At 50.0% G+C, this 12,640-nt stretch overlaps 1 protein-coding gene across 8 annotated transcripts in view; it reads left to right on the top strand.

Annotated features, from left to right (window-relative positions):
* Positions 1-12,603, top strand: part of dip2ba (disco-interacting protein 2 homolog Ba) — a 40,322-nt gene extending 27,719 nt beyond the window's left edge. For 5 of the 8 annotated variants that reach the window (XM_028992792.1, XM_028992791.1, XM_028992788.1 and 2 more), the window contains 19 exons: positions 1,269-1,396; positions 1,488-1,602; positions 2,597-2,798; positions 3,378-3,490; positions 3,829-3,852; positions 4,257-4,337; positions 4,446-4,569; positions 4,699-4,820; positions 5,300-5,411; positions 6,074-6,183; positions 6,316-6,446; positions 6,545-6,713; positions 7,126-7,296; positions 7,403-7,464; positions 8,019-8,076; positions 8,156-8,230; positions 8,313-8,487; positions 10,200-10,323; positions 10,487-12,603. In XM_028992792.1, the coding sequence (XP_028848625.1) occupies positions 1,269-1,396; positions 1,488-1,602; positions 2,597-2,798; positions 3,378-3,490; positions 3,829-3,852; positions 4,257-4,337; positions 4,446-4,569; positions 4,699-4,820; positions 5,300-5,411; positions 6,074-6,183; positions 6,316-6,446; positions 6,545-6,713; positions 7,126-7,296; positions 7,403-7,464; positions 8,019-8,076; positions 8,156-8,230; positions 8,313-8,487; positions 10,200-10,323; positions 10,487-10,739 (2,349 nt within the window). In that variant the 3' untranslated portion in view covers positions 10,740-12,603. Of the gene's footprint in view, positions 1-1,268; positions 1,401-1,487; positions 1,603-2,596; positions 2,799-3,377; positions 3,491-3,828; positions 3,853-4,256; positions 4,338-4,445; positions 4,570-4,698; positions 4,821-5,299; positions 5,412-6,073; positions 6,184-6,315; positions 6,447-6,544; positions 6,714-7,125; positions 7,297-7,402; positions 7,465-8,018; positions 8,077-8,155; positions 8,231-8,312; positions 8,488-10,199; positions 10,324-10,486 lie in introns of those variants that run through there. The other 3 variants (XM_028992794.1, XM_028992790.1, XM_028992795.1) reach the window with 2 other exon arrangements.
* Positions 12,604-12,640: the final 37 nt, after the last annotated feature.

Below are 12,640 nucleotides of genomic sequence, written 5' to 3'. Positions count from 1 at the left end.
ACCATTGTGTCCCTGAGCAAGACACTTAACCCGAAGTTGCTCCAGGGGGGGGACTGTCCCTGTAACTACTGATAGTAAGTTTCTCTGGATAAGGGTAAATGTTCAGCGTAGCTCCCCTGCTGCTGGGTCAGGGCGCTGCTCTGTAGCCATTCAGACTGTTCGTGCTGGCTTGTTTTGGCAGTGGAACAATGGTGGAGGACTTTAGGCAAGATGGGACAGTGGCCTGTGAAAATCCCAGCCAGTTGATCTCAGCCTTCCTCGGGTTCACCTTCCTCAGCTCCCGCCTTACCTCACACTCCTCCGCCGAGATAGTGTGGCTGCTGTTGGATAGGAGAAGATGAAGAACTCCTCCGTTAGTGAAGCTGAGGAGGTGCAGGATTTGTATCTGGTGATGTGCTGGACACCCTGCCACATCTGCCTGGTGCTGTTGCTCTCAGGGGGTCCTCTCAGATGCCTCTCTTCAGAAACCTGAGAGCAGTATTCCTTCCCTCGTCATCCAGGGCTTCCTAGGGATAAGTCCTAATTTGTCTGACCCTGGTGACATTGTCTGTGCCTGATGTGGTCCAGGATTGCCGTAGTGTGGTTCTCCCGGTCCTGGTGACCAGAAACCTCCCAGGCCATGTGGTGGGGCCAGCTTGTTTTCTAAAGGATCAGAAGTACATTTACATTTACAGTATTTACCAGACGCCCTTATCCAGAGTGACTTACAGTCAGTAGTTACAGGGACAGTCCCCCCCCGGAGACACTCAGGGTTAAGTGTTTTGCTCAGGGACACGATGGTAGTAAATGTGGTTTGAACCGGGGCCTTCTGGTTCATAGGCGAGTGTGTTACCCACTAGGCTGACACACGTGTCTGCTTCTGCAGGTACGACACGTGACCCTCTGACCTCACAACTAGGGGTGTTAGAAAATATCGATACTGCAATATATCGTGATATTTTAGGACGTGTGATCTGTCTGAGCAGGTTGGGCTAGGGGCTTTGGCCCTGTAGGCCTGCCTGATGTTTGTGGGCACCTTGTCCAGTGTTTCTTCTCCCCTGGTTGCATATTTTAATGTTGATGAAATTTGGGGAGGACTGTTTTCAGATTCGCATGATTGAAGTCCCCCAGGATACTTTGCGAAAGCTCCAGAGCCGAGCTAGCATTAGCATCTGGTGCTAGGAAACAGTGGTTATCAGTACGGTATTGAGTTCACGGAAGAGGTATGCGGGTCTGAGCAGGGTCGATACCGGTGTGTACATGTGAGTGAAGCTCCCCTCGGTTCGCAGGGCAGTCTGGTGTTTGTGGTGGGGAGGATCGAGGGTCTAATGATGGTCAGCGGCCGGCGGCACAATGCAGATGACCTGGTGGCCACCGCCCTGGCAGTGGAACCGGTCAAAACGGTTTATCGTGGGAGGTGAGGCTAGACCAGAAATAATATATATATATATATAAAAAAAAAAAGTCGTGGTGCCTGGTATGGTTAATTCTTTTATTATCTGTGGCAGGATCGTGGTGTTTTCTGTCACGGTCTTCTACGACGAGAGGATTGTGATTGTAGCTGAGCAGCGGCCCGACGCCAGCGAGGAGGACAGTTTCCAGTGGATGAGTCGGGTTCTGCAGGTATGACACGTGACCCTCTGACCTCAAAACTTTTTTGGTGTCCACTAGTTCAAATACAGTTCAAATTCAATTCTGAGTTATGCTGCTGTGGCTGAATTATTAATGTCACGTGACCCAACCAGATCGTACGCGGCCTCGGGTAAATCAGCTCCGATTTGACATTTTCAGTGAACTGCAGAACGTTGCAATATGTACAGTATCACAATGTATCATGATATAATGGTATAAGCCCATTGAGACTGTAAAAAAAGACCATGTGGTGTGAGAGAAACCACAGTGTAGAAAAACTCTTTCTCCCTCCACACAAAAGCACTGTATTCAACCACTCCAACTTGATGTTACCTGGCAGAAAGAAGCATGGCACAATAGAGGTTAAAAATGAACAGTTTCTAATTTATTAACACCGGTAAATAATTATTGTAGTTACATGTGAATATTGAATGTAAAAAAGGTTCCAAGGTTACAGAGAAAATAAAAATGAGGTGAAAGAGTAAAGAGGGAGAGAAAGACTCAGAAGCCTTCCGGCTTCCGATGGAAATCCCCTGAGCAAGGAAGCTCAGTCCCCTTTCCACATGTGAGCAGACCTTTATACCCCTGGCCTACAAGAAGTTGTCACTGACCAATCAGAACCTGTTGTTTCTGATGTCACGCCCCCGGTGCCTCCCATTTGGGGAAGACAAAGAGGGTGGGCGGTCCTGACGGCTGACACTTCACACGTTGCCGTCAGACAAAAGGCATGTAAAACAGGTGCCGAATCTTCACGCACAATCATCGACACAGGAATGTCACACCTCCCCCTGCAGACAGCAGTTATGCAAGACAAAAGCATGGTCCCGTGATGTCCATTTTTACAAGACATACTGTATGTGATTTTGGGTTATATTGTATGGTGACCCACATATCATATCGGGAGATATGAATTCCTACAATAAAAAATGGAAAACATTATAAATTTCCTAGTTTACGTTGCTAACGTTTTCTCCTTTTTTCACAGGCCATTGACGGTATCCACCAGGTGGGTCTGTTCTGCCTGGCACTGGTGCCCGCCAACACTTTACCCAAGACCCCCCTTGGTGGTATCCACGTCTCTGAGACCAAACAGCACTTTCTGGAAGGCTCCCTGCACCCCTGCAACATCCTGATGTGTCCCCACACTTGTGTGACCAACCTGCCCAAACCCAGACAGAAACAGCCAGGTGGAGCGTTTTACACACACACACACACACACACACACACACACACACACGGGTGTGAATCTTCACTGGTTTCACGATTATGTTTATAACTTAACTGATTATCGATGCATTGCAATGCATCCCGTCAGTTTTTCTACATTACGTCACATCACGTTTTCAAATGAATCTGTGAGGGACTGGCATTGTCCCTCGGACTGTTCATCGGCGCATGTGATGGTGTCTTCTGTGTGTTAGGACATAGAGCACAGCTCCAGGTAGGAGTGAGCAGCAAACAGATGTACGTTAAACAGCGAGGAACATTTAAATGGTGTCAAATGAACGGCAATCAAATGCAGCTACAAAACTCAGTGAGAACGCGTTCGTCTGCTGCCGTTCGTTTGACCTGGTCGGAGTTTGGAACCCGGCGCAGATATGTATTCAGATTAGGCCGCCACAGTCACTACCGGCACTACTTTTTATACTGCCGCCAGCATTATGATATAATCGATGACGTTCTGCACCGCAGCGGTACAGGATCGTCCACATCCGCATCGCGAACGTACGTTTCAACTCTCTTCCTCTATGTCTCCCTCTCTGCAGTGGGGGTGGGTCCTGCCTCCATCATGGTGGGCAACCTGGTGGCCGGGAAGAGGATTGCACAGGCGGCAGGCCGCGAGCTGGGACTGATCGAGGACCAGGACCTGGTGAGGAAGGTGAGAATGGAGAGTTGATAACAAGGCCAGCTCAGAAGTTGGCCCTTGCTGTGGGGTCAGGTAGACCGTACGTGCCCAGAACTTCAAACTTGCATCAGACTAGTCGCTGATTTATAAATGCTGACATGCTGAACTTTCTGCAGCAATGGCATTATGGTTTTACGGATTGTACGGAATGATGTGCATATTTTTGGAGGGGTTGGGGGGTGCTTAATAGCCAGCCTGCTAACCGTCTCTCTTCTCAGTGAGTGGCTGAGGGCAGTCGGAGCGTCTCTTGTTCTCTAAGCGTGTGTCTGTTCTGTTTTCTACCCTCCGGTCCGCTCGGTGGGGGGACGTAGCTCAGTATGTGGCCCACCGTGATGGTAAGAATGGCCGCCTGGCCTGAGCACTGACCCCTGCTGTGTGCTGCCTCCTCCTGCCGCGTGTGTGCAGTGCTGTGCAGCGCTGTGCACGCTCCAGCATCCGTGATTTTTAAAAATGGCACCTAGCGCATGGTTTGGTGAGCAGTGGCGGCCATCTGCATGTGCCCCGCCCTCCTCGCCCCGAGAATCGGCGGGACGGAGCAGTCGGCCCGCCACAGTCCTGCAGTGGCCTTTCAGTTCCCACACCCCCACCGTCCTTATATCTGTCACCGACCCACTGCTTCCGACTGTCCCCTGTCCCCACACTAACTGTCCGTTCTGGTGATGGGCGTGGTGATGAGTTTGTTTGTTGTGTGTGTGTTGGAATGGAGACGCTCATCTGTGTTCTGGGTCTCTCCTCTTAGCACCAGTTTCTCTCCGAAGCCCTGCAGTGGAGAGCGCAGACGGACCCCGATCATGTGCTGTACGTCCTGCTCAACGCCAAGGTAACGAGTGCAAACCGTGCCACCTAGGTCAAAGGTCAAGTGACATTTCCGGACACTTTAACGATGCGACGCTGAGGGCTGTGGCTGTCGTCTCTGCCTTTCTACCAGGGGGTAGCAGTGAGCACAGCCACGTGCCTACAGCTCCACAAACGGGCTGAGAAAGTAGCAGCGGCACTGATGGAACGAGGAGGGATCAACACGGGTGACAACGTGGTGCTGCTTTATCCCCCTGGTATGTCCAGTTGTAACGGTGTCTACCTAATAAGCGCAAGTTTCACATTTTAATAATGTGATCTGGACAAGAGCGCCTGCTGAATTCCTTTAATGCACTGACTGGCGGCTCGTGCTCTGTGCATTGCAGGGATCGATCTGATTGGCTCTTTCTATGGCTGTCTGTACGCCGGCTGCATTCCTGTGACCGTGAGGCCGCCGCACCCTCAAAACCTGTCCGCAACACTGCCCACTGTCCGCATGATCATAGACGTGAGTCTCGTGGGCGTCGCCTTTTCCTGCTCTTCACACCTTTAATGCCATCACAGGGTGCTAGTAGCCTAGCGGGTAATACACTCGCCTTTGAACCAGAAGACCCAGGTTCAAATCCCACTTACTACCATCGTGTCCCTGAGCAAGACACTTAACCCTGAGTGTCTCCAGGGGGGGACTGTCCCTGTAACTACTGATTGTAAGTCGCTCTGGATAAGGGCGTCTGGTAAAAGCTGTAAATGTAAAATGTGCAAATCTTACAAAACCTTCCCAGCTCCAGATTATTTGCAAATGCCAGTGCACTGTTTGAAAGTCTGGGTTAATGAGATCTGTGCAGATTTTCCCCACACACCATTTTAAGCCAATCAGAATCAAGCCTCCAGACAATGGCATAAGCCGATTTTAGCCTAATGACTGTCTTAAGAGGGACACGTGAGGCAGACTTAATGATGACCCGACGAGCTCTGCGTTCACTGTAGGTCAGTAAGGCCGCCTGCATCCTCACCACTCAGCTGATGATGAAGATCCTCAGGTCCAAAGAAGCTGCAGCGAGCGTCAACATCAAAACGTGGCCCACCATTATAGACACAGGTACACCACGCCTGGAGGGCAGTTTTTGTTTTTTATTGTCTCTATATATATATATGTGTGTGTGTGTGTGTGTGTGTGTGTGTGTGTGTGTGTGTGTGTGTGTGTGTGTGTGTGTGTGTGTGTGTGTGTGTGTGTGTGTGTGTGTGTGTGTGTGTGTACACACACACACACACACACACACATATATATACATATATACATATATATAAGTGCCACTAGGTGGCACTTATTTTGGTGGGCCAGCGGGTATGGAAGTGGACCCGTAATCAGAAGGTTGCGGGTTCAAATCCCGAACTGCCAAGGAACCACTGAGGTCCCCTTCATGAGGGTACCGTCCCCACACACTGCTCCCCTGGTGCCTGTCATGGCTACCTACTGCTCACTAAGGGTGTTGGATAAATACACAATGTTTGTGTCTTGTCACAATAACAAAAACAATTACTTTCATGTTCAAAAAAGGTTAAAAAAAGATTAATGTCGCCCCCTTGTGGCTATAGATGCCCATTGTCCATTTAACAGCAGCCCAATGGCTCAAACTCATAATGCTTCACCATTAAAAGCATTGCATTTTTATAGCATACTTAACATCAAGAATGCCAGTCTGTCAGAAGATTCCATCCAGAATTCAGCCTCAGCCTTGTCTCTCACCTCCGTCCATATAGATGACCTGCCCAGAAGACGCCCTCCCCAGATCTACAAGCCTCCCACAGCAGAGATGCTGGCCTACCTGGACTTCAGCGTCTCCACGACAGGCATGCTGACTGGAGTCAAGGTGAGGGGTCAGCAGTGATTTAAAAAAAAAAAACCTTATTTGATGTTAGGATGGCTGATTGGCATCTATAACTGTGTGTGTGTGTGTGTGTGTGTGTGTGTGTGTGTGTGTGTGTGTGTGTGTGTGTGTCAGATTTCTCATGCAGCGGTCAGCACTCTGTGCCGCTCCATTAAGCTGCAGTGTGAACTCTACTCCTCTCGACAAATCGCCATCTGCTTGGACCCCTACTGTGGCCTGGGCTTCGTCCTGTGGTGTCTGTGCAGGTAATGAGTTCACTTTGGATCCAGGTTACAGGCTATGTTTGGTTTATACACACACACACACACACACACACACACACACAGACACTCTGTCTCTGCAGTGTGTACTCAGGTCACCAGTCAATCCTGATCCCCCCCATGGAGGTGGAGATCTCGCTGCCGCTGTGGCTCAGCGCACTCAGCCAGTACAAGATCAGAGACACTTTCTGCTCCTACTCAGTCATGGAGCTGTGCACCAAGGGCCTCGGTACCCAGACGGAAATTCTGAAGGTGGAACACACACACACACACACACACAGCATCTACTTTAGTCATGCTTCACCCAGGCTGTTAACAGAAAGTGGAACTGTGGGTGAAAATTAGTTCATGATGGATCTGGGTGACAAGGAAGTACATGTATTTTCAGAGAAGTTTCAGAATTCATGAATTCAGGCTTGTGTGTTGCTGATCACCAAATAAATTTGATAATATGCACGTGATTGGGAATAATGATGAATAATGCCAGCAGCATAATCAGACCCTAATGGAATCTGTGTTATAACGGTTCATGTTGCAGAATAGTCAAAATTTTTCTGAACTCTGTCTTCATAATAAGAATTTGCTATTTATCTGAAACCACCATGAACATGCACACGTACCACCAGTTCCGCCAGTGCTTATGTTTACATGTGTGTGTGTGCAGGCACGGGGGGTGAACCTCTCCTGCGTTCGGAGCTGTGTGGTGGTGGCTGAGGAGCGTCCGAGGCTGGCCCTCACCCAGTCCTTCTCTAAGCTCTTCAAAGACCTGGGTCTCTCCCCCCGCGCGGTCAGCACCGCCTTCGGCTCCAGGGTCAACCTGGCCATCTGCCTGCAGGTCGGAGGTCATCCCCACTCGCGCTCCGTCTCTCTCTCTCTCTTGAAAACAAACAGCCTTCGGCGCGCCCTCACTCCCGCTTTCCTTCTCACTCTTTTCTGTGTAGGGGACAGCAGGTCCTGACCCGTCCACGGTCTACGTGGACATGAAATCCCTCCGCCACGACAGGTGAGTGACGCGTTACTGTGGATACATAATGTACAGTGTGGGCCATTTATATGGAAACATCTTAATAAAATGGGAATGGTTGGTGACATTGAACACATTTTATAAGTGGTCAGAAACTTGTAAATAACTCATGAAATAATAAAGTTACGTTAAAACCTTTTTCTTGTGAAATTACCAATAAATTTGATGTGTCACATGACCCTCTTCCTATTGGAAAAAAACAAACAAAAGTTGGATCCAAGATGGCCGACGTCAAAATGGCCACTATGGTCACCACCCATCTTGAAAAGTTTGCCCCCTCACATATACTAATGTGCCACAAACAGGACGTTAATATCACCAACCATTCCCATTTTATTAAGGTGTATCCATATAAATGGCCCACCCTGTATATTAACAATATATTGTTAAAGGTGGAGCAACTTAGGAGCAACTTAGGGTTAAGTGTCTTGCTCAGGGACACAATGGTAGTAAGTGTGATTCGAACCCGGGTCTTCTGGTTCATAGGAGAGTGTGTTACCCACTAGGCTACTGTGTGTTTCTGTGTGTTTCAGAGTCAGGCTGGTGGAGAGAGGAGCCCCACAAAGTCTTCCCCTTACTGAATCAGGGACCGTACGTCTTTTATTTCGCTTTATTCGCCGCGCCGGTGTTCTTCCATTAGTCAGCGTTTTAATGGTGTGCTTGCCTGTAGATTTTACCTGGCGTGCGCGTCATCATCGTGAACCCCGAGACCAGAGGACCGCTGGGAGACTCCCACCTCGGCGAGGTGAGCGGGACCCCTTTCCGACGTCGCGCTCGCTCTCCGCACACCTGCGTTTTGGAATCTCATTCCGCTCCTCCGTCCTCAGATCTGGGTGAACAGCCCCCACAGCGCCAGCGGCTACTACACGCTGTACGGCGAGGAGAGCCTGCAGGCCGACCACTTCAACACGCGCCTCAGCTTCGGGGAGCCCCACACCCTCTGGGCCAGAACCGGCTACCTGGGCTTCGTACGCCGGACCGAGCTGCTGGACGCCAGCGGAGGTCGGTACACGGTCATCTCGTACGCCTACATACGTGCCAGGCAGAGCACGGTGAAACCAACCTGGTGCTACATGTCACGTTAAACCGCGTGTGACAGACAAACCAGCGTCATGGGCAGTGCAGGAGTTACATCAAACACGTCAACAACAAAGAAGACATACACGAGGGGACACACCCACACATACACGAGGGGACACACCCACACACACACGAGGGGACACACCCACACACACACGAGGGGACACACCCACACACACACGAGGGGACACACCCACACACACACGAGGGGACACACCCACACACACACGCACGAGGGGACACACACGCACGAGGGGACACACCCACACACACACACGCACGAGGGGACACACCCACACACACACACGCACGAGGGGACACACCCACACACACACACGCACGAGGGGACACACCCACACACACACACGCACGAGGGGACACACACACACCCACACACGCACGAGGGGACACACCCACACACGCACGAGGGGACACACCCACACACACACACACGCACGAGGGGACACACACACACACACACACACGCACGAGGGGACACACCCACACACACACGCACGAGGGGACACACCCACACACACACACACACACACGAGGGGACACACCCACACACACACACACACACGAGGGGACACACACACACACACACGAGGGGACACACACCCACACACACGAGGGGACACACACCCACACACACGAGGGGACACACACCCACACACACGAGGGGACACACACCCACACACACGAGGGGACACACACCCACACCCACACGAGGGGACACACACCCACACACACACCCACACACACACCCACACACACACACACACACACACACGAGGACACACACACACACACACACGCACGAGGGGACACACACGCACGAGGGGACACACACACACACACACACACACACACACACACGCACGAGGGGACACACCCACACACACACGCACGAGGGGACACACCCACACACACACGCACGAGGGGACACACCCACACGCACGAGGGGACACACCCACACGCACACACGCACGAGGGGACACACCCACACACACACACGCACGAGGGGACACACCCACACACACACACGCACGAGGGGACACACCCACACACACACACACACACGAGGGACACACCCACACACACACACACACACGAGGGGACACACACCCACACACACACACACGAGGGGACACACACCCACACGAGGGGACACACACACCCACACACACGAGGGGACACACACACCCACACACACGAGGGGACACACACACCCACACACACGAGGGGACACACACACATCCACACACACGAGGGGACACACACACACAAGGACACGTGTAATTAGTAATGAAGTTTTTCTGTGGAATTTTCCAAATTCCTGTGCCGTTTCAGATGATGTTCTGACTTCACTTGCTGGTTTTGCTCTCACTCTCAGATACTTAGACGAATACACGACAGGCATAAACATTCATAAGTGTGAAGACTTGGTCTTAAATGAAATGTGCTACACACACACACACACACACACACACACACCGACCTGGACTGCATGCATGAAAATCTCTCAACTCCACATTCTTACCGCACGTAAAGCGAGCGTTTTCCGTTCAAACGTTAACAATAAAATAACAAAACAGGTCCTCCTTCCAAGAATAATCCGTTTTCTTTCCCAGACCGGCATGATGCTCTGTTCGTGGTCGGCTCCCTGGACGAGACGCTGGAGCTGCGGGGGCTGCGCTACCACCCCATCGACATCGAGACGTCCGTGTCTCGCGCCCACCGCAGCATTGCAGAGAGGTCTCTGAATCGCCCGCTTGCGTTTTCATTTGTTCCCTCAGTCCACAATCTACAGTAATATGTCTATAAAACAAATAACTGATGAAGATGTCATTTTTTTAATATTTAAGATGCCAGTTTATTAGTTCGTTCATAGTCTTGAAAACCCTCCATCCTCCCTCAGCGCCGTCTTCACGTGGACCAACCTGCTGGTGGTGGTGTCCGAGCTGGCGGGCTCCGAGCAGGAGGCTCTGGACCTGGTGCCACTGGTCACCAACGTGGTCCTGGAGGAGCACCACCTCATTGTGGGCGTGGTGGTGATCGTGGACCCCGGCGTCATCCCCATCAACTCTCGCGGCGAGAAGCAGCGCATGCACCTCCGCGACTCCTTCCTGGCCGACCAGCTGGACCCCATCTACGTGGCTTACAACATGTGAAGAAGGAGAGGAAGAAACCCCCCCCCCCACACACACACACACACACACACACACACACACACACACACACGAGGCTCGACGCTACTCTTTGCACCAGACTGACTTCTGAGAGGGCGCCGAAGTTCACACACTTACACTCGCGGCGGTGAATATGAGAATTTTATCAGATGCGGCCTCCGTCATGATAAAGGCCCCTATCCATCAGGTCTCACGAGAAAAAACAAAAAAAATGTTTATATATATATATATATATATATACACACACACACACACACACACACAATAAGGATAAAAGCACAGAGTGCAGAAGGGGCTGTGGTGCTTTTCATGGTGCTTTCACATTATTTAGAGCCATGAGCACGCTGCAGGGCTCAGCCACTCATTCATCCGTTCACACCTGCGCCCATCCACACACGCAGTCTGCGGTGCAGTCCAGAGCCCCGCCCGCCGCGTCTCTCCTCACCCAATCGCAGCGCTGGACTAGTACGGGGGCCGAAGCACATCGAACGGGGCAAAGGAGAGAAACAAACGGGGAAAAAAATGCCTGAGATTTGCACTCGGGCCCCTCCTTCTGGCACCTGGGGCCCGCCCCGGCGGCGGTGCGGGAGAGGTTCCGTCAACGCATCAACGAGATCACCAGCAAAACCGGGGCTGCTTAAAACTGTACGTGGTGCTGAAAACATGCTCCTGCAGCGCACCTCCATTTTTATTATTATCTTTTTTAAAACAGGATGTCTGGGGTTTTTTTTTTGTTTTTTTTGGCCAATAATAATGCAAAACTAAACATTTAAAAAAAAAAAAAAACAATCCAGTCCATTCGTTGGATATTGATCCTAAGATCAGGATTTTTATGCATTTGAACTAGTGTACATAGGGAGCCATATTGAAAACAACACCACCTTGTTTAATAATGACAAGAGTTACGACTCCATGCCTTATTGAAAACCTGTGGAACTTCTTTAAGTTTTATCTTTACTTTGCATTGCTGTACTTATACTGTATACTAGCAACAAAAAGGGATTTGGAGGGCTGAGTTTCTAGAAGGCGTCGGAATTCTATATTTTTAGTGTTTTTTTTTTTTTTTTTCGTCTCGCTGATATTACTGTATACTCAAATGGACTTAACTTTTTATGTCTGTAAAAACTTGACTGATCTCTCATACTTGATAGCAGCTCTCGCTCCATCGCTGACTTAAGTAACGAAATTGACTTTAATTTTTTTTCTTTTCATGTTACTATTTTGTTCTGCATTGGAGAGAAAGAAAGAAAGAAAAAAGAATAACATTTTGCACTTTTTCCCCTCCACGTGAAAAACTGTTTGCATGCGTCCTTAGGAGAGTTAAGGCGGGCGTTTGCCGTTCCTCCTGGTGATGGCGGGCGAAATGGAGATACGAGAGTTCCTGTTTTACAAAGCCTACTCGCTTTTTTTTTTTTTTTTTTTTTTTTTTTTGTACTTCCTCCCGTGTTGAGCACAGGTTCATGGTTTTAACATTTTTTTTTTTTTTTTAACATTTCAGGGTATCCTGCGTAATTCCTGCGTGTACAGGCCGCAGTGGCGCCGCGATGCAGGCCTAACTCTGTTCAGCTCATGCAAAAACGAGGACAAAACATATCAATCTCTCACACCCAAGCTGTTGGTTTAAAACTGGTCTTAAAGCTGCTATTTCCCTCACCGTTGCCACGTTTGTCTGGAGGTGTGTAGGTCCCTGCTGTTAGGTGTTGGATCGCGTGGCCATTCACGTCCGACTGTTCTGAGTAGACGTAACTGGTAGCTTGGGGGAAAATGTTAGGTTTAATTTAAACATTTTAAAATGCCAAGCGGATCTATGCCAATACATAGACTTAAATAAATGTATTGAATACAATGTGTGTCTGTGTTTGTGTGCTTTTTTTTTTTTTACA

Source organism: Denticeps clupeoides, chromosome 10, assembly GCF_900700375.1.
Source record: "Denticeps clupeoides chromosome 10, fDenClu1.1, whole genome shotgun sequence".
Lineage (NCBI taxonomy): Eukaryota > Metazoa > Chordata > Actinopteri > Clupeiformes > Denticipitidae > Denticeps > Denticeps clupeoides.
This window is presented reverse-complemented; position numbering and strand designations above follow the sequence as displayed.